We start from the raw sequence: 25,584 nt of genomic DNA, 5'->3' as shown, positions 1-25,584 counted from the left end.
GTCCTTTAATCTCATGTCTTTGCTTTCTTTTTTCCCCCCATGTCTCTATTTTCCAAATATATTTTATTTGCCTCGTATTGACTAGTCATTCTTTTTCTTTTCTTATCCCAAAGCATAGCCTCCCCACTTCAGGCTTAGTTGCTGAAAAAGTAGGAATAAATGAGCTCTTGTGAAAAACTAATGTCCCTGGAGGCAGCTGGGTAGCTCAGTGGATTGAGAACCAGGCCTAGAGATGGGAGGTCTTAGGTTCAAATCTGGCCTCCTACACTTCCCAGCTGTGTGGCCCTGGGCAAGTCACTTGACCCCCATTGCCTACCCTTACCACTCTTCTGTCTTGGAGCCAATATACAGTGTTGACTCCAAGACAGAAGATAGGGGTTTAAAAACAAAACAAAAAAAACAAACAAACTAATGTTCCTGCTGGATAGGGCTGATATTTACAAATCAGACTCCTCTCAGAAAGAGAGGCCAGCTCATGGATATGTCTTTTGTATAAGTTGATGGAAAGAGCCAGAAATCAGGGTTTGGTCTTAGCTAAGCTTCTGGCTCTGGGTGACTTATAAGCAGGTTCCTTCCCCACTTTAGGCTTCTAATTGATGGCTAACATTTAAAGTTTTATTGAACACTCTTAGGTTTTTTGGTTTTGTTTTGTTTTTTAATACCACAGATATTTCCTATTAATTCTTCTACTCCCCACAAAGAAAAACAATTAAGTAAAACCTATTGCTAGCTGTAGTACCAGTCTTAAAACCCTGTAAATCTTCCACCTTTGCCAAGAGAATGGATTGTATTCCATCATCTACCTTTTTTTATTTGAGTGAGTGAGTGAGTGAGTGAGTGAGTGAGTGAGTGTGTGTGTGTGTGTGTGTGTGTGTGTGTGTGTGTGTGTGTGTTAAACCCTTACTTTCCGTCTTAGAATCAATATTGTGTATTGGTTCCAAGGCAGAAGAGAGTTAAGGACTAGGCAGTGAGGTTGTTACTTGCCTAGAGTCACATTCCTAGAAAGTGTCTGAGGCCAGATTTGAACCTAGGACTTCCCATCTCTGGCTGGCTCTCAATCCACTAAGCCACCCAGCTTGCCCCCAAGATATTTTATTTTCCCAATTACATATAATAACAATTTTCAATAACGTACTTTTTCTAAATTATAAGATCCAGATTGTCTCACTCTCTTTCCCTCCCCCCTCTCTTAGAGATAGTAAGCAACTGACCTGGATTATACATGTATTATCATGCAAAACATACTTCCATATTGGTCATTATTATAAGAGAATACTCATAAAACTGTAAATAAACTAATATGAAAGATAGTATGCTTTGATGTGCATCTGACTCCAACCGTTCTTTTTCTGGAGATAGAGAGCATTCTTTGTCATAAGCCCTTTCAGAATTGTCCCAGATCATTGCTGAGAATAGCCAAGTGTTTCACAGTTGATCATCATACAATATTGCTGTCAGTGTTCTCCTGCTTCTGCTTATTTTGTACTGTATCAGTTCAAGTAGATCTGTCCAGCTCTTTCTGAAATCATCCTGCTTATTTCTTATAGCACAATACTATTCCATATACCATGGTTTGTTCAGCCATTCCCCAATTGATGGACATCTCCTCTTTGCCACCATAAAAAGAACAGCTATAAATATTTTTGTACAAGTAGATCCTTTCCCCTTTTTTTAATCTCTCCAGGATACAACCTAATAGTCATATTGCTGGATCAAAGAGTATGCATTGTTTTATAGCTCGTTGGGCATAATTCCAAATTGCCCTTCAGAATGGTTGGATCAGTTCACAACTCCACCAGCAGCATTAGCGCATCATGACTTTTGGAACCACTCTTGGTTGCTGCCTTTAATCTGAGTTCATCTACCTTTTATTATTGCTTAATCATTGAAGTCATATGCTGATCTCATTCTGCTTGGTGTTTTTTTTTTGTTTGTTTGTTTGTTTGTTTTTGGTTTTTTTTTTTATTTCATATATTTGTCATTTCTTGTAGCATAATAGTATTCTTTTATATTCACATAGCATAGTTTGTTGACCTGGCTCCTGATCCTTCATGCTCCCCCACCCCAAAATTGGGTATCTTTTATCTTTCTCTGGCTAGAAATAGTAGGAGCTACTCATGGGCTCAGTTCTACTCTGATTAGATTGAGAACTTTGGTTAGCTCCATTTCTGACATTGACCATTTAGCTCATCGATTCCCAAAGTGGGCACTACTGCCCCCTGGTGGGTGCTGCAGTGATCCAGGGGAGCAGTGATGGCCACAGGTGCATTTATCTTTCCTATTAATTGCTATTAAATTTTTTAAAAAATTAATTTCCATGGGGCTAAGTAATATTTTTTCTGGAAAGGGGGCAGTAGGCCAAAAAAGTTTGGGAACCACTGAAGCTCCTCCTTAGACAAATCCTCGTAGAATGGTAGTTCCTGTGGACTCATTAATATTGAACTGAGTGCAAATAACCTATCAGCTTAGCCACTGTTACTCAGAACTCCTAAGTTCAAGAAAGGTCATCCCTCTGCCTCTCAATTTTGGGGTGGGATTTACCTTCACATAAATCAGATGTAGTTATAAAGTCTTTAAAAGTTGTTTTCTCTATAATGTTGTGTAAATTGTCCCGTTAGTTATGCACACTTGCCTAGGTATCAGTTTATAATGTCTTCCCAGTTTCCTCAGAAGTTGTGCCTGTTTGGCACAATAATAAATTTGTCTTAAGGCACAATAATATTGTATTGTGCCCATTATTTGTATAGCCATTTTCTAATAGGACATCTCCTTCCAACTTTAGGCAATCATAAAAGGAGCTGCTATAAATATTTTTTTGCATTTATAGGTTTTTTTCCTCTTTCTTTGAGCAATTTAGGATATAGGTCTAAGTGGGATAGCTGGTTCTATAAAATGTATCTTTGGGTAGTTTAATAAACACTGAATATTCAGTTAATTTACATAATAGTATCATTTTTGTTATATTAGCTCAACCTACTCATTAGCAGGTAATATTTCTCTGATTATTTAGATCTATGTTTATTTCTGCAGAGTATTTTATAGTTGGATTCATGAAGTTTCTGGGTACATCTTAAAAAATATACTTTAAAATATTTTATAGCTTCTGTAGTTATTTTGAATGCAATTTCTCTTTTGATCCCTTCCCGCTGGATTTTATTGTAAACATACAGACATGCTGGTGATTTATGTGGATTTATTTTACATCCTAGAACTTTATTGAATTTATTGTTGCAATTAATTTTTAGTTAATTGTTTAGGATTTCTAAGTAAATCATAATCTGCAAAAAGAAGTTATTTTGTTTCTTCTTTGCTCATGTTCATTCCCTCGATTTCTCATTTTTGTCTTATTGCTACAGTTACCATTTCTAGCACTGTTAAATAGTGGTGATAATGAAAATCTTTGCTTTTGGATTCAAGTTCTAGCTCTGCTTTTCACTAGTTATAATATCCCCTGGGCCTTTGTCTCCCCCTGTAAAATGAAGGATTGGACTGGATACTTAATACACTTTTCAGCTCTAAATGTTATAATCTTGTTGCTTGTTACATACTCTTTCAGGCTATAGTGGTGGGTGGTGTGTGAGGAATATGGAATTTCATATTTTCCAACTAGAATACTTATCACTTTTTTCCTTGTTCTCTTTTTAGTATGGCCCCAAGAAGAGTACATAGTGGAATATTCCCTGGAGTATGGATTTTTGCGATTGTCTCAGAGCACAAGGCAGCGCCTCAGCATCCCAGTCATGGTGGTGACCCTCGGTAAGTTGAACCCCCATTACTTATGTAGTCTCATTATAGCCTTCATAGGACATCTTCCAACAATCCATTTTCAGAAGGATAAGATGATTTACATGCTGAGAGCCAAGATAAAACTCTCATGCATTTAAGCAGGTTGGTTCTCCTTTGAGATTTAGGTTTCTCATATACAAATTGAGAGGATGTTCCTTCTAGCTTCAATTATCTGTTCTATGTTTCAGAGACCCAAAAGAGAAGACTTAGAGATAGGTTTTATAGCTTTTTTCAGGCCCTTGTATGAAAGAGAAGTTAGTCATGTTGGTTGGTCCTGGCTATAGAATAAGGAGCATTGAGTGGAAGTGATCCAGGGAAGCCTTTTAGCCCAGTATAGGGAAAACTTGCAAATAATAGGAGCCTTTCCGCTCAAACAGGATCCTATTGCTTCAGGAGGTCAGCAAGTTTCATGTTATGTTCAAGCAGAGACTGGAAGGCTTCCTGGGAATATTGTAAAGGCAGCAAGTTACAGCGCAAAGAGTACTGAGTTTTTGAGTCCCACCTCTGTGTAATTCTCGGCAGATCATTTAGTGTCTCTGAATCTTGGTCTCCTTACAGGTTTGTAATGAGAATTACATGATAATATGTTTGTAAAGTGTTTTGTAAACATTGAAGTTCCATAAAAATGGCAGCCATGATTTCTAATATGAGAGGATTCCTCCTTGAGTACGAGTTAGTCAAGATCCAAGGTGACAGAGACGCACACAGTCCAAACCAGATTTAAATTTAATTGAGAAATGTTTAACAAAATAAACAAAAAATGCTGTACAACATTGATAGCATAATTTTGTGAGTTTACCAGGCACATCTGGCCTCAGACAGTTCCTAGCTCTTTCACCTTAGGCAAGTCACTTAACCTTGTCTAGCTCTTACTGCTCTTCTGCCTCGGAATTGATACTTAGAATTGATTCTAAGGTGGAAGGTAGGGGTTTAAAAAAAAAAAAGGTACATGACACCTCTGAAACTTCTTTTATATTCAAACACCCTTTTCCTTACTTCCAGTGTTCTTGGGGTTGTGATCTGTGATCATAAGCCAACCTTTTGATTTTAGAGGGGCCTCCCTTGCTCCTGTTCTATTTTCAGACTCTCAGAAGGCCAGGGAATCCTGGAACAGCTTTATGTGTTTGCTTTTGTCTCTGGTTCTATTTGTGGTCCAGAAAGCTTGTGTGCTGCTGACTAGATTCAGCCTCTGTTCCCTCCAGATTTTGAGTTTTTGTTCAGATCCCAGCCCTGGACTATAATCTTCTCTGGTACCTCCCAAAGTTTTTCCAAAGGCTTTGTCAGTTGGAGTAGGCTCTAAACTGAAAAGGCTTTGAGTATGGCTGGTGAGGAACTGTTTGTTAGGACTGATCCCACTAAGTTTGGAGAGGCTTATCTATCAGTAGGCATTTCAGTTCAAGTTAACAAGCATTTATGGAGCAAGTACTGAGGATACAAAGGCACAAATGAAACAGTCCCCAACCTTAGGGAGCTTGCATTCTTCTAGGGAGACATAGCACATAACACAGATGAATAAGTACAAAATAATATAATGTAATTTCAAGGAATAGGGAGTGTTAGCTTTTGGAAATATCAGGAAGGGCTTTTGGTATTAAGCAGCACCTAAACTGTCTTTTGAAAGTTTTTCAGGCAGTTAAGGTAAGAATAAAGAACATTTCAGTCATGGAGGACCCACCATCTGTGCATAGGCAGGAGTGTGGGAGAAAGAATGTTGTGTATGTGGAATAGCCGTTTTGACTAGACTCAAGTTTCGGGGAGTAAAATGAAATGAGACTGGAAAAGAGAGGTGGGAAGGAGATTATAGATTGCCTTAAACATCAAACTATGAATTTTGTATTTTGCCATCACAGGTAGAGAGCTATTGGTTTTTTTGAGATGATGATGATAAGGATGAGTGTGAGTATATGATCAAGTCTTTGTTATGTTATTTTATATTATTATCATCTTTATTATTATGTTAACTGACAACTATGTGGAAGATAGATTTGGAAGGGGAGACACTGGAGGCAGGAAAACTAGTTAGTTAGGAAGATCATGATAGTAGCCCATATAAGAGGAAATGAGGGCCTGAACATGAATAGAAGCTGTGGAATTAGAAAGAGGCAGAAGCAAAAAGTACTGTGCATGTAGAAGGAACGGGACATGGCAACTGATAGGATAAAGGGAGTGAGGGAGAATGAAAGAGTTATGGATGAGTTTCAGACCTCTTTGACCAGAAGAGTGGTAGAGAACCCAACAGAAATGGGGAAGTTTTGAGGAGAACCAGATTTGGAAGTATTCACTTTCATGTTCAAGATAGTAAATTTTTTTTTGACTATAGCATCCCTGAATGGCAACAATAATAACTGACAAACTTTAAAATTTGCAGTGTTTTACAATGCATTCTCTTTCTGGAGTGTCAATACATTTGAGTTTAAATATTTTATTTTTTTTAGAAAAATTTTCCATGGTTACATGATTCATGTTTTTACTTTCCCCTTTACCCCCCAGCCAACTCACATTTCCACTGGTTTTAACATGTGTCATCTATCAAGACCTATTTCCATATTATTGACAGTTGCATTGGTGTGGTCATTTTGAGTCTACATCACCAATCATGTCCGCATCAACCCATGTGTTCAAGCAGTTGTTTTTTTTTTTCTGTGTTTCCACTCCTGTAGTTCTTCCTCTGAATGTGGGGAGCGTTCTTTTCCATAAATCCATCAGTATTGTCCTGGGCCATTGCATTGCTGCTAGTACAAAAGTCCATTGTATTCGATTTTACCACAGTGTACCAGTCTCTGTTTACAATGTTCTTCTGGTTCTGCTCCTTTCACTCTTCATCACTTCCTGGTGGTTGTTCCATTTTACATGGAATTCCTCCAGTTCATTATTCCTTTGAGCACAATAGTATTCCATTACCAGCATATACCACAATTTGTTCAGCCATTCCCCAATTGAAGGGCATACCCTCCTTTTCCAGTTTTTTGCCACCACAAAAAGTACGGCTATGAATATTTTTGTAGATGTCTTTTTATCTATGATCTCTTTGGGGTACAAACCCAACGATGCTATGGCTGGATCAAAGGGCAAGCAGTCTTTTAAGAGTTCTTTGGGCATAGTTCCAGATTGCCATCCAGAATGGTTGGATCAGTTCACAAGGAGTGTCAATACACTTTGAAGAGGGTCCTGTAATCCTTGTTTTATAGTTGAAGACCCTGAGGTTCAAAGAGGTTATATGATTTGCTTATGGTCCTATAGATAGTTTCCAGTGCTTCCTGATTCCAGGGCCAATACTATTAACTACATCAGATTGCCTCTTAAGTCCTTTTAGTGCTTCATCATGCTGTGGATGTGTCCACAGATTCCGAGCCTAGGCTCTTAACCTTTGTGTCTGTTGGCTAATAACTGGCTGCCTAGGTCATCATCCTAAAGTTGGCCAACTCTTGGTGAATAATTTTGCTTATGGCTACTCACAAAGACTATCTGTTATGTTATATGAAGAACTGTGGTCAATGTCAGGAGAAAATATATTCCAATAGATATAATCACAGTTCAAAACCTTTTTTAGTAAAGAATATGCTAAAGAGAACATAATGTGCGCATCATCACTGGTGACCTTCCTACCTGGATGTTTTTAGTCTCCAAATTCTGTGATTCAATTTTTGCCAAATCCAGTTGGAAAAGAGGAGCTTTAGGACATGGAAGGTATCATCAGATGTTTGAAGGGCTGACCTGTGGGAGAGGGCAAAGTGAAGAGCAATGATAAGAAGTTGCAAATAGGCAAATTTATATTTGACATAAAGATAAACTTCCTTACAGCTGTCCCAAAGTGGCATGGTCTGTCTCCAGTATAGTGATCCTCCCTGATTGGAGAGGCCTTCAAGTATAGAATGGGTGATCCCTTTGGTAGAGGAGAATTGTTCTTGTTTTTGTTTTTTGAGGGAGGGGCTGTTATGAGTTGGACCAGATGATTGCTAAGACCTATTTCAATAGTAAAATATTGTGATATTTCTTGGTCTCTTCAACTCTGGTTGTTTTTTTTTTTTAATCTTTCTCTTACCTTATTATGTAATGAGAGTACATAGTTGACTTTCTATTGCCTTCCTGGGCAGATAAATGTCCTGGAGCCAAATTATAATATTTCTAGGAGATGAAGCCATCTTTGCTTCAGCCCAACATTCTCAGAAATTGTCACAGGCTACTCCCAGGTACTAAATGTAATTTTAACAAGTTATTTCACCTGATCCACCAAAGCTAATTTGCCTAGCTTTTCAATTAATTATGTTCCATCTTAGAACCAATAGTGTATTTTGCTTCCAAGGCAGAAGAATCCTAAGGGGTAGGCAAATGGGGATTAGTGACTCATTTAGGGTCACATAGCTAGAAGTGTCTGAGTACAGATTTGAACCCAGGATCTCTTCTCTAGACATGGCTATCCATCCACTGAGCTACCTAGCTGCCCTCTGGTGCATTTAATAGATTTGTTTGAGGAAATTTGGGAGAATGCTCACTATTTTTATTGCTGTTCTACTATTTTGCCGCCACTCACTCCTACCCTCTACCAACCCTATCTTTAAAAACTTTCCACTTTACGTGATAATCTCATAATGCTTCTTTAATCAAGCTTCTGATCTCCTACTCTGCTGAAATTACTTTCTTCAAAAGAATGTTTCATCTTCTAAGTCTGTTATTAATTGATTTTTAGTGATACTTTTCTATAAAATTTGATGACTTTTCCTGGTCTCCATACTTCTTGACTTCTTTGCAGCTATTGATACCATCAGCCAATCCTTTTTATGGGATAGTTTCTGCTGCCTTAGCTTCCATGGTGCGCCTGCCTGCCTTCCTAACTTCCTTCTTCCTCCTCTGTCAGATCATCTTTCAACTTCCATCTTTGTGTGGTTAGAACACATACCTCATTTCCTCAGATTACCTTATATCAGTGACCTCATCTACTCTTCTGTGAGAAATTCTCTCTATGCAAATTACTCCAACATTTGTACATCCTGCCCTAGTCTCCTGCACACAGGATCTAGATTGTCAACTAAATATACCACAGGCATTTCAAATTCAACATACTCAAACCCAAACTCTAACTTTCCTACTTCTGTTGCAGGGACCACCATCCTCTCAAGCCCCTAATTTCATGATCTGAATTGTTATTGATCTCTGTCTTATCTGTCTTTTCCCTTCCCCTTCTCCCTCTCCCCCCCCCTTTCCCTCCATTCCTCCCAACCCTTTCCTCTCCCTCCCTCCCCCCATCCATCCCTTAGCCTGGTTTTATACCTGGATATAACTCTAGCCTTCCTTTCTAGATTTATTTCATATTCTCTCCCTCCCCGTTCCATGTTCCAGCCCATCTGAACTACTACCTATTTCCAAATTGTAATTCCTTTCCTACCTCTTTGTATTTATTTACACAAGTAATCCATATGTTTATAATATACATACTCCTCATCTCTGCTTTTCAAAATATTTCTCTTTCCCAAAGACTGATTTTAGCTGCTACCTTCTCTAAAAATTATTCTCTTAGCCATTTGCTACTGGGTGAATTATTAAATTATAATGTCATTCCAGGGTCCCTTGTGAATGAGCCCCCCTTTCTTAAATCTCATTCTTCCTCTTCCCACATAAACTTCCTTTTATAGACTCCTAGGTTGTCAGAGCTGGAAAAATACTTAAGAGACGAGCTAATCAGAGCCCTTCATTTGGTAAAAGAAACTGAAGCCGAGAGGAGGAAGTGATATGCCCAGTTCCATAATGACTTTGGGGCAAAGACAAGACTTGGACCTAGGTCTTCTGTTTCTCCATCTGTTGTTCTTTCTACTTGCCCACACAGCAATAGCCAGAAGATTGAAGGAAAATCAGGATACAGTGTCCAGGAGGCAGGGTGAGGATGGAACTAGGCTCTTGTTGCATTCTGATGAAAGCACTGGACATAAGCAAAAGGTCTGGATCAAGTTCCAACTCCCTTAACTGCCATAGGGCCTTGAACAAGTCCTTTAATGTTTCTCAGCCTTAGTAATTGTCTTAATAATATATGCCCTAAGACTAGTGATGGCAAACCTTTTAGAGATCTTAGAAATCAAGTGCCCAAACTACAACCCTCACACTGCATGTGAGCCCCCTGCCTTACCCCAAAGGAGGGAGGAAACATTCCCATTGGGCTACTGGGCAGAGGGGTGGGTGATGAGAGAAATGTCCTCAGGTGTACATGGAGAGGAAGAGGGAAATAGCCCCCTCTGGCAGACATGCCATAGGTTTGCCAACATGGCCCTAGACATTGCTTCATAGGGTTTTATTTTTTTTCCCAATCACATGTAGAAACAATTTTTGACAATCACTTTCTGACATTTTATAATTCAAATCCCCTGTCCCCCACCCTAGCCAAATGTGGTAAATAATCTGAGAAAAGTTATACCAGGGTCTCATAGAGTTTTATTAAAACTCAAATGAGGTGATCTGTATAAAGCCTTGTGCAAATAGGAAGTGAGATTGGAGATGTTGGAAGCACAAAAAACTAATAGCCCAGGAGTGGGGACTAGATCTGGACATCTAGATCTGTCATTGAGTAACTTGCTATGACCTATCTCGGGGCATTTCCTCATCTGTAGTGAAATATTTGATTGATGGAGATGAAGTAATTGGTTGGTATCTTGATACTTGGACGAGTGATGACTCACAGTTGGTTGGAGTCAGGATGTCAGCCTACCAGGTAGGCTTCACCTTTAGTTGATGTTATACAGCAATCTGACTGCTTCTAAATTGTTATAAACAGTGTATGGTTTATTAAACTTCTCAAACTCAAAGGATAGGTTGGTGGACCAGGATAAAAGAGTCCCTAATACCATCTATGGGTCCTCACAGACCTTCTTCTTAGAGTTGAAGGCTATTCTATTGCTATTCTCTCTTTCTACCAAATCAAAACTAACTAAATAACCTAACTACTGGTTCACTATGAAATAGACTAGAAAACAGTTTGTTAGGTAAAAAATAGCTAGATTTGATGGTAAATTCACCCTGGAAGCCTGAGGCCTAGGGCCAAGCTGGCTGGGCTGTTCTCACTGATAGGAGCTGGGTCTTGGTAGTTTCACACACATAGACTGGATTTCTCAGAAAATACCGTTGTCCTCAGGATGTTAATTGGAGACAGAAATAGGGGTGATAATATCTCAATGATAGGAATACAGAAACCTCTGATTGCAGTAGAGAAAAGGTCATTTACCTCCCTCAGCCAGATACAAGATGGCCACAGGAAGTAACCCTCTGCTCTCCTCAGTGTTCAGGACCAATGGACAACTTCCTCCTTCAGGTTCTGCCTCTTATCCCTTCCCCAAATTCTGGAACTCTTCTTTCAGTTCTGTGTGTGTGCCAACCCTCCTTCTGTAAAGTTTTGCATCAGACTTTGCAAAAGCTTCTACCTGTCTCTTTCTTTATTATATTCCCCCCTTTGCACAGATCAAAACCGAAGAATGAGACCTGTGACCTCTATATCTCTTGGAATGGCAAGGATCCAGTGAAGATGGGGAGGGGGGGAGGCCCCTCCGGGAGGACACAAAACACAATAGAAAACAGGCAGCAAGTGGAAGCAGCATTTGTAGAAGCAGGACTGCTATTCTTTCTGATTGGTTTTCTCCACCACAGGAACATTTGCTCCAAAGTGACCTGAACTTTCAACTCAGAAACATGTTTCTCCTCTCCTAATCTAGATCCCACAAGAGACCAGTGCTTTGGAGACCGATTTAGCCGTTTACTCCTGGATGAATTCTTGGGTTATGATGATGTTTTAATGTCCAGCGTGAAAGCCCTGGCAGAAAATGAAGAAAACAAGGGTCAGTCTCCAGCCAAGGAGCTGAGAACCCAGGGGGCAGGGGGGGGGGGGTGCGGGCAAAGCTCATGGGAGCAGTCTTTATTTGCAGGAAGGAGATGTATGTTTGTATGCATGCATGTGTACTCTGGCCCAAAGCAGTGTAGTTTGATGGGAAGATCTCTGGATTGGAGGGGCAGGTTTTGTTACCAGGTCTGTGATGCTAAGCAAATCAGCTATTTATTTGCAAAATTGAATATTTATCCCACCTGCCTCAAAAGATTGTGCTGTGAGGACTGCTTCAGAAATTGTAAGTCACTTTGGAAATATGAACTGTGATTATCTAGAAAGAGCAACCTGGTCACATGAGGACACAAGTGGCATGTCTTATTTCTGGCATTAGCCCTAGTTTTAGTGTACTGGACATAGCCTGGAGCCTGGAGCCCAAGAGCCTGGGCTTTTAAAAAGTTCCTTTGACTCACTCATGATGGAACCACAGGTACTTTCTCTTCCCAAGCTACATTTCCCAGGGATAACAGGCAGTGTGACCTAGTAGATGAGCTGAGCTTAAAGTCAGGAGGATCCTGGTCCTTTCTATGTGTTGGGCATCTCTCTGTGATTTATCTACTAAGTCATCAGGATGTCATCTGCTTTGGTTGAGACTTCCCCTTCAGGATTTCCTTACATTAGTGTGATATGGCCATGATACAATTATTATCCTACCCAATTATTGTGAATAAAAATCTTTGCAACCCTTAAAATGAAGAAAATAAATTATGATCACTTTTCCTGGTTTGTGTTTGGCTAGCTTGGAATTACCATTTTAAAATCTTCTTGTTTTCCATAGGTTTCCTGCGCAATGTTGTATCTGGGGAACATTATCGCTTTGTCAGCATGTGGATGGCCAGGACTTCCTACTTTGCTGCCTTTGTCATTATGGTCATATTCGTAAGTGTGAGAAATGCCATATGGCTCTTTCATTCTTTATAAACCCAGACCTACACCTACTCAAGGTTTGCAGTGGTCCTTAGGAGGCGTGGATCAAAGAGTAGAAAGCCCTATATTGGGCAAGTCACTTGGACTTTTAGATCTGGGAGGGGCCTCCAAGGTCATTTAGAGGCACTGATGGATTTTTAAGGTACAGAATTCAAGATACAGATAGAGGAACCATCTGAACCAGTCATGGAGCTAGTGATCCAAAGGGAGGCAGGTCTTGGCTGAATGTAAGGGAAAACATAATTTCTAGAGCTGTTCAAAAGTTAAATGGGTTGTTTTGGTAGTAGTGAATTCCTCATATGAGACGTCTTTGAGGAGGGGCCAGTTGACATTTGTTGGAGATGGCATAGTGGAGATTCTTGGTCAAGTGGGTGTTGAACTAAAGGATCTTTTAGGTAGTTTCCTACTCTTTGTGGCTTTTGTAACTGGAAGAGCCATGTCTATTACCAAGCTTGAGTTTTCCTGCCCATAAAATGGATTAGTTGATGTAGGTAAGGATCCTTTTAGCTCTGAAGTCCTGACTAGGAAATCCCTCTGACAGTAAGAGTGAATGTTCAAGAGCTGAGAAACTGTTCAGGCCAGGGCTATTGGCATCAAACAGCTCTAATGTAGGCACCCCTAATCTGAATCTTGAAAGATCAGGGCTCATCCCTAATTTTGACCATAAGGACATAGAACCAAAAAGAATCATCATTTCATTCAACCTTGCTGAACCCCAGAAAGATTTAAGTGCCTTGCTCAGAATTCTACCTTACAGAGCAAAACTTTCACTCTGAATGAATGAATGAACGAACGAATAGATGAATAGGCATTTATTAAGTGCTATGTGTCATGCACTGTATTAAGCACTGGCCATACAAATCCAAGCAAGCAGGACAGTCCCTGCCCTCAAGGAGCTTACCTTCTAATGGGAAAGACTGGTATGCCTTTTCTCTCACCATGCTACCAAATTTCATTTAAAAACTTAAGTGCTATATCCAGAGAAAACTGTGGAAACAGAAATGCAGAAGAAAAACATACGATGGATCACATAGATTGATAGGGACATGATTAGAGTTTTGATGTTAAAAGGATCACTCTACTGCAAATATGAATAACATGGAAATCAGTTTTGAACAATGATATATGTATAACCCAGTGGAATTGCTTGTCAGCTGCAGGAGGGGGAGGAAAGAGGGGGTGTGGTGCTGAATTCTAAGTAAATAAATGAAGTTATATTAGAAGATGATCACAAAAAAACCTAGAAAGACCTATAAAGTGATACAAAATGAAGTAAGAAGAACCAGGAGAATGCTGTACACAGTAACAGGAATAATTTATGATGTTCTATTGTGAATGACTTAACTATTATCAACAATGGAAGGATCTGAGACAATGCCAATGAACTAGTGATGAAAAAGGCTTTCCACTTCCATAGAAGGAACTGAGGAAATATGAATGCAGATGAAAGAATATCATTTTTTACTTCTTTTCTTTCAAGAAAAAAAAAAACAAAATTTAAGTGCTAAATACATGTTAGTTCTCTTTTAGTCCTTAAAGATTTTTAAAATCAACCTTCAGTTTAGGTTCTAACCGAAAAATTTTAGGGAGCTACTTTCCCAACAATACAATGTCAAATCCCAGCAGTTTGGTTTCACTGTATAGGGCAGTGGTTCCCAAACTTTTTTGGCCTACTGCCCCCTTTCCAGAAAAAAATATTACTTAGCCTCCTGGAAATTAAATTTTTTTTTTTATTTTAATAGCAATTAATAGGAAAGATAAATGCACCTGTGGTCATCACTGTTCTCCTGGATCGCTACAGCACCCACCAGGGGGTGGTAGCGCCCACTTTGGGAATCACTGGTGTAGAGCCTTTGTCCCATATTCCCTTTTGTTACTGCCATTTCTGGACATAACCAGTTTATTACCCTTGACACTTCTTTCACCCTCCATATTTGAACTTTTTTCGTGAAGCAAAAACAACTAATAAAATTATCTCATCTATCACTGTATCTCATTCCTTTTTTTTTTTTTTTTTTTTTTTTTTTTTGCCCCTTATCGTCTGTCTTAGGATTAATAATAAGTATTAGTTCCAAGGCAGAAGGAGCAGTAAGGGCTAGGCAACTGTGGTTAAGTGACTTGCCCGGGGTCACACAACTAGGAAGTGTCTGAGGCCAGATTTGAACCTAGCATCTCCTGTCTCCAGACCCAGCTTTCTATCTATCCACTGAGTCACCTTGCTGTCCCTGGTCCCTCTACTCTTCCAAAAGAAGAGGGAAGTGTGATTTATTATCTGTTCTTTTGAGATCATTATTGGTTTTTCAGTTTCCCAGAGTTATTTCATTTTAGGGACCTTTTCATTTATATTGAATTTACCTATTTTTAAGAAAAGCCTCTATCTTGTGGTCTTTTCAGAGAGAGTTTTTGTTCCCCACTTAAGTATGCTTTAGTTACCTCCATGTAAGAGGAAGGATGGAGATTAAGGTGCTGGGCCTTAAAAAACACTGTTCCAGCTCTCCACATGTGCTCATCATCTGAGGAGTTGTTGCTCTGTCTTAACTATGAAACTGACATTTTTCCCAATAGACTAGACTAAACTCATCACTCTCTATCTCCCCAGTTGGAAAGTTATGCTTTAATGTTCATACAGTTCCACAGTAAGGCAGAGTTCATTAATTGCAAACATCTATCATAATTTCCACATTTAGAGAGGCAGCATGTCTAGTGCCTGGATTCTTTCTTTTCTTTTTCTTTTTTTTTAAACCCTTACTTTCTGTCTTAGTACCAATTCTAAGTCAGAAGGGCAAAAGCTAGGCAAACAGGACTAAAATGCTTGCCCAGGGTCACACAAATAGGAGGTGTCTGAGGTCCTCTCAACTTCAGGCCTAGTGAAATATCCACCTACCTGCCCTAGTGCATGGATTCTTAATATGGGTAGAATCTATGAACTTTTAAAAACAATTTTGATAACTGTATAGTTCAGTGGAATCAGTTTTTCTTTTGTGGTTGTCTATTTCATGCACTTAAAATTTAGTATTATTTTGAGGAGTCCATGGGCTTTATTAGATTGACTGCCAAAGGAGTCCAGGACACAAAAATGATTAAGAAGCCTTATGTAGAAAGAGGCTCTGTGCTTGGAGTTGATTAAGACTTCGGTTTAAATCCTGGGTTTTTGACACCATAATCATGGTTGAGTCCCTTGCCCTCTCTGAGTCTCAATTCACTGTCCTGTGAAATTGAAATAATATATAGTTGCTGTTTGGGGGTTGCTATGAAACTCAAAAATGATAATGCACAAAAAGCACATTCTGCGTGTGTGTTTGTTTTTAAACCCTTACCTTCTGCCTTAGAACTAATACTGTATATTGTAAAGCCTAGGCAGTGGCGGTTAAGTGTCTGAGGTCAGATTTGAACCAAGGATCTCCCATCTCTAGACCTGGCTCTGAATCCACTGAACCACTCAGGCGCCCCCACAAAAAGCACTTTGAAAACTAAAAAGGCATACTGTGAGTCAGGTCTTAACTGCCTTTAACTAGGGGCCAGGTCTGCCCATTCTCCTGAATGCAGCTGTGCCTAGCAGTTGAATGGTCAATAACCTAACCCTTCCCTGTCTTGTGATTGCAGACTCTGTCCGTCTCAATGCTCCTGCGGTATTCACACCACCAGATTTTTGTCTTCATTGGTAAGTTTGACTCTACGAGTATTTGTTAAACACCTACCATGTTCAAAGTTGTATCCTGGGCACTGCATTTGACCATGTGAAACAAGATTCTTAAGTGAGGCATTCCCATCCAAAGGCCTATTGGGTACAGAAACAGTGGGCCCATGGTGGTAGAGTGGTCTTGTTGCTCCTACTAGCCACCATTTGCTAGACTTTCCAAAAAGTTTCTTAGCCTCTAGCAAACCCAGTACATGGCGTGCAAGTTACCTTAAGCCACTTCCATGTACTTGCTGCTTGGTCAGAGATCCATTTCTCCCTTCCAGTCTGAGATTTTCAGCACCTCACATGACATTCTTGCAGTCTCTGTGGTCTTCTTTGTCTGGTCTGATGAGAGGCTTCTCTAAGCTCTCTCTGCTAAGCTGGGGTTTCTCATCTTGCAGTGGACCTCCTACAGATGTTGGAGATGAACATGACGATTGCCTTCCCTGCGGCACCCTTGCTCACAGTTATCTTGGCTCTTGTTGGTAAGAGGGGGTGCCCTTCTCCTGGGAGATGGGATGACTGTAGCTTCTGCCTGTCCCCGCATTCCGTTCTATCCCACAGTGTTGGTCTATAGCTGCTCTAACCAGTAATAAAGTGATTTTACACTGTGATCCTGGGAGTTTGGAACCATAGGTTGAAGGTTGAAGGTGTCACTGGTTCTTAAGTCTTAGCAGTTGCTCTTGTCCTTCAGGGTTTGGAGGAAGCTCTGCTTGATTGGCTTGACCTCAAAAGTAGTGAGGAGAGTAATTGAATCACAGGAACCTGAGCTATTCTTGTGAAGGAGAAGGATCTGTAGCCACTCATGAAATCATTCCCTGAGGCTGAGGAGAACTGCTCGGGAACCTGCTGCTCATACCAACCAAACCATCCATCTTGTGAAGCTGGCCTGAGGGGGCAGTGTTTTCTAGATGCAATTGCTTATACTTACTCACTTCCTGCTAGGTATGGAAGCCATCATGTCTGAGTTCTTCAATGACACCACAACAGCATTCTACATCATTCTCATCGTGTGGCTGGCTGACCAGTATGATGCCATCTGCTGCCACACAAACACCAGTAAGAGGCACTGGCTGAGGTAGGTGCCCTGGCATGATGCCCCTCACTGGCCGTAGCTGGGAACATCTAGACTGGCTGTTCTTCCTGGGGTCCTTTACTATATAACTGGTCACCAGGACCAAGCACACAGGAAATGGCTCCATCTTGAAGTGAAGGCTTCAGGGTAGGCAGGCCTTAGTAGGAGTAGGAGGCCTTAACACTGTGCCCTGCTCCTCCCTTTTTATGTAAGCTGGAAAGATGAAGTGTTTCTCTAGTACCTTCAGGGTCATCTTCTCTCCTGGGCTGAAGGCACATAGCCAAGGGCTACTTAAAGGAACCCAGGGCATCATGGACCAAGTGCTGAACCCCAGGCCAGCCATCCCAGGCACTACTTAATGATAGCTGGTGATGTTGGATTGTTCTGACTTCTCTGACCCTGTTTATTGATAACAAAGAGAATGCATATAAAAAGCACCCACCAGTGAGGAGCAGCTTCTCCAGTCCCAGGTTTCTGCTGGGAGCAACAGGCAGACAAGCCCTCATCCCTTGTCTTTTTTCTGGTTTCAGGTTCTTCTACTTGTACCACTTTGCCTTTTATGCCTATCACTACCGATTCAATGGCCAGTACAGCAGTTTGGCCCTGGTCACGTCTTGGCTCTTCATCCAGGTAACCTGGGGCCAGTGTGGGGATGAAGAAAGATGACCATATAGGGAGAGCACTAGGCAAGAACACCCCAGTCCTGGCCCCTTTCCTCACTCCTGGGTTTGACCTCTGAAAGCCAGTCTGCAGTTACAGAAGAGAGCACTGGATTTGGAGTCATGAATTCAAATCCCAGCTCTGCTCTTCACTAATCGTATGACTAAAGCTAGACCTTAGTTTTTCTTTCTGTAAATGAGAGGTCTGGACTTTTTTTTTTTTTTTAACCCTTACCTTCTGCTTAGAATTGATGGTAGGTATCTGTTCCATGGCAGAAGAGTGGCAAAGCTTCACAATAGGGATTAAGTGACTTGTCCCCAGGGTTGCACAGCTAGGAAGTGTCTGAGGCCAGATTTGAACCCAGAAACTTCATCTCTAGGCTTGGCTTTCCATCCACTGAGCTACCTAGCTGCCCCTGGACTCATTATTATTATTACTGATTGTTAAGTTTTCTTCCAGTTGTCAACCATAAGATCTCAGGAATTCTGAACTCATGAGAGACTAGACTGGGTTAGATCACATTTGGAAAGTGTGCAGTACAAGGTGTAGAGAAGGCCTGAGGCCATGTGCTAGATACTGGAAGTCTTGCCATTTTAGGGTGCTGGTCCCCTCTCCTTGACCCAGAACTTTTTTGATAGAAGCCATCACTTCCTTCTCCGGGTGAGAACCAGGAAGAGTTAAGTGGACCTCTGGAAAGGGGAAAGGAAGGGGCCGGAAAGTTCACTTATAACATAGGCGAGAAATCCCTGAATCTCCTGGTGAAGCAGCGAGTCAGTGGGATTTCTGAAGGGATCTTCCATTAGAAGCCCTGGGAGAGGCTAATGGTGGCCTCGAGGCTCCAGGACTTCTTTTAGCTCTAGTGGTGGCGCCCAGCACTGACAGCTGGGCCAGGAGCCAGCAAGACCTGAGCTCAGATCTGGCCCCAGACAGTGACAAGCTCCGGGACTTTGCAGATCGCACTAGCTCCTGTGTAAAGTGGGGGCTGATGCTAACCCCTCTGAACCATTGTTGTGGTGAGATAGTCATTGTAAAGTACTTAGCACAATGTCTGCTTTCAGCTTCCGTTTTGAAGACCTCCAGTGAAGGGGATTCAGTGCCTTTGAAGGTAGCCCAGTGCCTCTGCTGGCCTTGGTCTATGCTCATCAGGTGCTTGAGGGCCATATGTGGGCCAGGGCCTCCTGGCTTTCTCCATCTTTCCTCTTTTCCCAGGCCAGCGACAGCCCCACATGCTCTCATTTTGGGACTCAGCCTGATTCTCTTCCTCTTCCATCTCTTTGCAGCATTCCATGATCTACTTTTTCCATCACTTCGAGTTGCCAGCCATCCTCCAACAGATCCGCATCCAGGAGATGTTGTTGCAGAACCAGCAGATTGGCCAGGGCACCCAGACAGCCCTGCAGGACAATCTCAACAATAACACAGCCACCACAGCTATGGCTCCAGGGAGCCCCGGGCCCTCCCTGCAGAGTGGGAGCAACAACCAGCCAGCCCCTGGGGATGGGCCTGGCCCTGCCTCTGCCTCTGTAGGGGGCGAACTGAACTGGATGGCTGAGACAGCCACTATCTTCACGGACCCTTCATTCCTCTCTGATTTGAGCGCCTCCCTTCTGGAGCAGAGAGCAGGACATGGAACCCTAGCCAATGGAAGTCCCCCCAGTGTCCCAGCTGCTACCACCTCCCCTGGCCTAGTGGCCCAAATCCGAGTTAGTGAGAGCCCCGGGGTCACCACCAGCTCCATCACCATTGAGGTGACATCAGCAACTCTGGTCACCCCCCAAGCAGAAAGTACAACCCCTGAGCCTCCCGCCTCCCCTCCTGCCCACACCACTGGCACCCTTGAGCCTCCCGCCTCCCCTCCTGCCCACACCGCTGGCACCCCTGAGCCTCCCACCTCCCCTCCTGCCCACACCACTGGCACCCCTGAGCCAGTTGCCCCCCTTGCTGATCAGACTAGGGCTGGTTCACTCTCACTTGGTGGCCAGGACATTGTTGATGTCTCTGAGAGCAACCTCTCCGAGGTCCTTGCCCAAAGCCCCACCTCAGACAAGTGTGTGAGTGCAGATCTCCAGGCCACACAGGAGAGCCATCCCTGCTCCAAAGACAACGGTGCCCCCCCAAACATGCTTTCAGAAGCAGAATTCAGAAGCCCTTCTTGAGCACTTTTGCTGATCCTCGATAGGGCAGAGGGAATCTCTCTGCTCCTGTCAAACACTGGCTCTTTTTCTTCCCCAACCAGATTCAGATGAATTTTTAAAATTATTTTTAAATCCACCGAGTGAAGGCTGCTTCAGAGAAAGCAACCTTCCAGAAGCACGGGCCTTACTTACCGGGGGCAGTTGTTCCCAGCTCTGTTTTCCCCCTGGGTCCCATGGGAAGATGTGTAACCTGGTCTCGGCAGTCTCCAGAACAGCTGGTTTCTTTGCCTAACTCCTGGCCTAAACCTGTGGGCTTCCCTGCACCACTATCCTTGGATTTCTTTCTCCTCTTCAAACTATTCCTCCCCTCATTGTCTGGGAGATGTGCTCCTGCCTCCTTTTCTGGGGGGGCCAGGCCTTGTGGGAGCCCCGGATAGCATCTTCCCCATCTCCTTGCTTTGTGCAAACATGTCCCGTTCTGGTGATTTTGCCTCTTTTCCCCTCCTAGAGCAATGAAGCCTTCACCACCAGAGTACTTTTTTTCCCCTTTGACTGGAGGAGACATGGAGGGAAACCTCTCTGTTTGGCCTCTGGAAATTGTTTGAATGGGGTTTTGTCCACTACCAAGTACTCACCGTATTCTCAGTCCTCCAAGGCAGCAAGAGCTGGGGCCGTGGCGTGGGATTTAGAAAAGTGCCAAGAGTGGGGAGAGGGAGCAGTTGGGAAGATGCCTCGTGAAGGGAGCCAAAGCCTGTGTGGGGCAGGGTCCCTGGGCCCCCATTCAGCACATTCACTGGCCTGGTACAGAGCAGCCACAGTGTCTGCAAGGAATTCCTTAGTTTTTGAAGGACCCAGGAAAGAGGTGGAGAGAAACAACCCCTCTTGCCCTCATGCTTCAGATTGGCCCCCTTCCCTCTAAAGCCAGGTGAAGAGCAAGTAGTGATGGTGTTGGTTGGCAGGAGGTTTGGCTTCGGGGTGAGGAGCACATGGCAAGCAGAAGGATGGAGCAAAAGGCCCCCAGCTGGTGAAGTCCAGCCTTCAGCTGGCACTTCAGAGCCGCAGAAGAAACAGGAGGGAGGCCTTCGTCGTGAAAGCTCACTGGACTCTTCCCTGTCCATCCCTTCCCAGGAGTCTCTGCTTGGTGCTTGGAGCTCAGTGCCTTCTCTTGAGCCTGGAGGATTGCTTATTCTCCCTGCCTCCTAGCCATAGCCTGACTTTCCCAGCAACTCTTAGGGAAAAGGGCTGGGAGAATCGCATGGAGAGAGTGGCAAATGCAGTATGAGCCCATGATTCTGCCCAGTGGGATGCAGTGTGGTGCCCATAGGCCACTTCTTGCTCTTGGTTGGGGAGGGGGGCACCTGCTGTGCTCAGTGACTCAGGTGTTCCCCATACAGAGTGGTTGCTTCCTGGAAACTAAAAGTGGACAGTTGAGAGGGATGATTGCCCTGTGCTGCTCGAGGAGTGTGTATGGGCGTGGGTGGATGGACATGCAGAACTCTGGGGGAGCCGAGGGGAGAAGGCAGTCCCCAGATGTGTAGAGCTGAGCAACACTCATAAGCAACCTTGTTCATGGAAGATAGGATTTGACTTTAGATGGTCCCCACCCTGTACCCACTTGCCAAGCTGCACCTGGTGAGATGTGAGAACCTGGGGGAAAGCTGATGGTCCCCAGTTCAGGAAATGGACTTGAACAGTCACTGGGTCCCAGCCCCCACCAGTCAAAAGGAATGAAAGATCTTGGGGAGTCGGGGCCAGTCTCTCAGCCCAGACCCCTCCTTTCGCTGCCACGAGCAGACTTGGACATCTGGCTTGGTCTGCCTAGGCCATCGGGCTAGTTTGGAATGATGAGCTGGAGGCTGAGTGAATCAACCAAATCACTTGGTGAGGAATGAAGAATAAAAAAATTCATTCCATTCTATTTAATTGTAATGTATAAAAATTGTGTTTGTATATATAATAAATAGTCTATCTAACAGTTGCTCTCTCTGATTTTCCTCCACTTCTTTCATTGACATCTCAGCAGACCAGAGCAAGCATTTCCCAGGAGAAGTGAAGGGGCTGCCCCGACAGGAGCACTCGGCCCTTCTCAGCCGTCTTCCCAGCAGCTTGGAGGCCTTCCTCAGTGTCTCCCCTTGTCCCCAGTGCAGCCCTCTGGGATACCCTCTACAGCAACTCCTCATTGGCCTGCTTAACGTCGGTATTTTCTCTCCAGACTCACATTTATGGTGTCTAAAATATTTTGAAAATTAAATTCTCTGCCAGCTCTAAGTCTAGGCTTGTGGAATGTACGTGGCCCCAGGAAGAAGCTGCTGCGGTCCCTCTCCCAAGCTGCCACCATGGTACGGTGGAGGGAGAGGACGGGACTCATGCTTCCTTGTAGGCATGCAAGGGGGTGCTGCTGCAGGAGGCCGGTGCCCTCAGCCCAGCGATGCCGCCTCCTCCCAGGACTCCTACATGCAGTTGCTGCTGTAGCCCGGGGCCTGGAAGGCTTTGTGCTCTGACCCAGCCCACCCTGGGCAAAGGAAGCCTGGGCTCTGGCCACCTGGCCAACTGACACCAGAGGCCAGGCCCTTCCACACTTGGAAACGGCCTCCAGCTTTTGGAGGGGCCCAAGGGCGACAGCAGGACCAGCCCGGACACAAAGCACTACCAGCACTCCCACTTGTGTGCCCAGCCAGGCTACCCGTCTTCACTGATCTCCTGGGGGGGCGGCAGTAGCCGGCTGCGGGGGGGCAGGTCCCTCCCCAGCAGGAGCACCAGCTCACTCTTCCTGAGCAAGGCAGCCCGGAGCTGCTCCCGCATGCCCTCAATGCGCTGCTCCAGGGCCTTCAGCTCGCTCTGGGTGCTCGAGCTAGGGGCAGGGGGGGTGGCGGCTGCCAGAGGAGGGGGCTGTGGTGGTCCTGCTTGCGGCTGCTGCTGAGGCAGGCGCCCGTTGGTGAGCTGCAGGTCAGACCCCTCCGTCCCCGGCTCCTGGAATCGGACCCTGCGCTCGCCCTTCACCGCCGGCCTGAGGCTGTTCCTGCTGCTCTGCGGGTCGGGGGGGTTGCAGCTAGAACGAGGAAGAACCTCGTCACCGTCCTGTCCCCAAAGCCACCCTGTACTGCCGTGGCCTGACGAGGTCAATGGCACCGTGACTGGGCTTCCTCCTGTTGTCTGCTGATCCCTTGGCCGCCCTTTAACATCTCCAACTCAAATGCTAAAAGGCCCTTCCCGATGCCCTCCTTCCCCCCTGATTGGGGGCTCCCTGGGGAAGGGGGGCATCCCGGTCCTCCCGACACTTAACCTGGGCTCCTGCGCGGGCTCCAGCACAGGCTCTGCCTTCTGGTTCTTCTCCTGGTCTAAGCCGGTGTTTAGAGCCCGATGGATTTTCTAGCAGCCCGAGGAAAAGAGACAGGGATGGGGGCTCTGAGCCGGCATTCCTTCCCTTGCCCCACTCCCCCGCAGCCTTCTCAGCCCCGGTGTTGGGGGCACTAGAACGGGCACAACGGAGCCAAACATCGGGCTCGCTAGGGTCCCGTGCTGTCGTGTTCTCTACTGGAAAATGGAGTGTAGAGTGGCCCTGCCTGCTTAAGAAAGCCTCCTGTTCCTCCCTCTTGAACCCCGGCCACACTGCTAGGGCTCCCGGGGAGCCAGGGCCACTCACCTGGCTCGTGTGCAGCCAGTACTGCAGCTTGGCGTGCTTGCGGATCCGAGGCAGGACCAGGCGGTAGAAGATGTGCTCCCCCAAAGAGGTGAGGAGGGAGCAGCCGAGGCCCAGGCAGAGCAGCACGAAGAGCCCCGAGAAGTGGTAGATGCCCATCTGCAGAGTCTGAGGGAGCGACGGGTCTGTGGGTGAGCCCACAGGCACCCCGGGGCTCCCATGTGTGCGTATGCAAGCACACACGCCATCCGGCCGCTGCTCTTCCACCACTCGCCCCCCTCAGTGGGAAGAGGGGCAGAGCAGGACCTCGCCTACCGCCTAATCAATTGGGCCCAAAACTCCGCAGAGAATCGGACCAATACTAGGGAAGGGGTGGTGGCTATCCACAACGCCTGTGTGCCCTGCACGGCCCCATCTCATGCACCCACTAGGAAGCAGGCGCCCCCGTCGTCCCCGTGTGACACTGAGGAAAACCGTAAAGGGCAGAGAGGGTCAGCAACTTGCCCAGGGCCACACAGCTAGGCTCTTAGGCTGGATCAGAACTCAAGACTTCCCGACTCCAGGCCCAAAATGCTATGCCACCTAGTTGTGAAAAGGTTCACATTTAGGTTCAAAAAATTAGCCTCACACAAATTGCCAGGGTGGGGTCAGAAAAGCTCACATGACCTTGAAAGCACCTTGAAAAGCATCGCTGGGGCAGCGAGGCAGCACAGCCTAGCCCTTAACACTACTGACTTAGAAATGATACTAAGGTAGAAGGTAAGGGGAGTGGCGAGGAAGGGAAGGGAGGGAGGGAGGAAAAGAAAGAGAAGAGGGAGGAAAAGAGAAAAGGAAGGGAAGAGGGAGGAAGGAAGGAAAGAAGAAAGGAAAAAAGGAGAGGAAGGAAAAGAAAGAAGAAGGAAAGGGAAAGAAAAGGGAGGGAAGAAAGAAGGAAAAGAGAAAGAGAAGAGAAAGGAAAAGGAAGGGGAAGGAAAGAAGGAAGAAAGGCCAGAGGGAGGAATATTGAGCCCAGAACATGGCAGTGTGGGAGTGAGTTAGGCCCTCTGTACTCTATCCTAGTGAGACCCTCCCTGGGTTGAGTTCCAGTCCAGGAGATAAGCTAGAAGGTTCCAGGAGAGTGAGGGAGCTGCCGTCTTAAAGCACTTAGAGAGCACTGCACTAGGCACGGGGAAAAGGGAGTGGGAGAGACAAATGTTTGCCATGAGCTTGCAGGGGGCAGAGTGGGGTGTCTTTCTCTGGGCGCCTGACCCATAACAGTCTGAGTAAATGCTGGCTGCCTGGGCGGAGGAGGAGGGCCTGGGAATAAGGGCTGTCAAAGACCTAGAGAGAATGGCAGCAGGAGTCTAACGTGGTCCAGGAGACAAAACTAGGTCCAAGAGGTCTCGGGGAAATGGGCAGATTTCAACTCGGTATAAGGAAAAAACTCCCTAATTTGCCTAATAATCCTAAAATGGGGTTCAGTGCCTTGATAGCTGAGGATGAGGACTTTGGGGATACTAGAGTGGGGACACCTATTAGGGTATGGGTTGGTCCAGATACTCTCAGGGAGCCCTAAAATTTTGTGATGGGGATAGGGGGCCCCCTCAGTTTCCCATGCTATGATTTTCCCATCCTCCTCTGCTTCCCCAAGAAGGATGGAACTCAGAGCATCTCTTTCCTCCTCCAGCCCCCCCCCCCATTTCCTTGCTCTTCGAGGTGGTGTGGAGCTTTGCCATCCTCTAGCCAGCCTTTCTGGCTCCTCTGTGAAATGGGGGCAGGCGTTTTCCTATGGGCTCCCAGTGACTGCAGGAAGTGCTCTAATGGCTGAGCAAATGCCAGGTGGCT

General features: G+C 44.7%; 2 protein-coding genes across 2 annotated transcripts in view; one reads left to right on the top strand and one right to left on the bottom strand.

Moving 5' to 3' along the window:
* TMEM259 (transmembrane protein 259) overlaps positions 1 to 22,095 on the top strand; it is a 41,884-nt gene extending 19,789 nt beyond the window's left edge. The window contains exons 4-11 of the mRNA XM_044685336.1: positions 3,646 to 3,756; positions 11,478 to 11,600; positions 12,423 to 12,523; positions 16,175 to 16,232; positions 16,652 to 16,735; positions 17,196 to 17,328; positions 17,856 to 17,955; positions 19,266 to 22,095. Of these exons, the coding sequence (XP_044541271.1) occupies positions 3,646 to 3,756; positions 11,478 to 11,600; positions 12,423 to 12,523; positions 16,175 to 16,232; positions 16,652 to 16,735; positions 17,196 to 17,328; positions 17,856 to 17,955; positions 19,266 to 20,141 (1,586 nt within the window). The 3' untranslated portion in view covers positions 20,142 to 22,095. The remainder of the gene's footprint in view (positions 1 to 3,645; positions 3,757 to 11,477; positions 11,601 to 12,422; positions 12,524 to 16,174; positions 16,233 to 16,651; positions 16,736 to 17,195; positions 17,329 to 17,855; positions 17,956 to 19,265) is intronic.
* A 1,173-nt stretch (positions 22,096 to 23,268) lies between these two features.
* Positions 23,269 to 24,535, bottom strand: GRIN3B (glutamate ionotropic receptor NMDA type subunit 3B). Its single transcript, XM_044658593.1, has 2 exons — positions 23,764 to 24,535; positions 23,269 to 23,489 (listed from the first exon to the last, which is right to left on the bottom strand). The coding sequence occupies exons 1-2, from the start codon at positions 23,917 to 23,919 to the stop codon at positions 23,310 to 23,312; spliced, it is 336 nt and encodes a 111-aa protein (XP_044514528.1). The 5' UTR covers positions 23,920 to 24,535; the 3' UTR covers positions 23,269 to 23,309.
* Between the last annotated feature and the right edge of the window lie 1,049 nt (positions 24,536 to 25,584).

This window comes from Gracilinanus agilis, chromosome 1 (genome assembly GCF_016433145.1).
Source record: "Gracilinanus agilis isolate LMUSP501 chromosome 1, AgileGrace, whole genome shotgun sequence".
Taxonomy (NCBI): Eukaryota; Metazoa; Chordata; class Mammalia; order Didelphimorphia; family Didelphidae; genus Gracilinanus; species Gracilinanus agilis.
The sequence above is the reverse complement of the archived record's forward strand: the minus strand, read 5'-3'. Positions and strand labels throughout refer to the sequence as shown.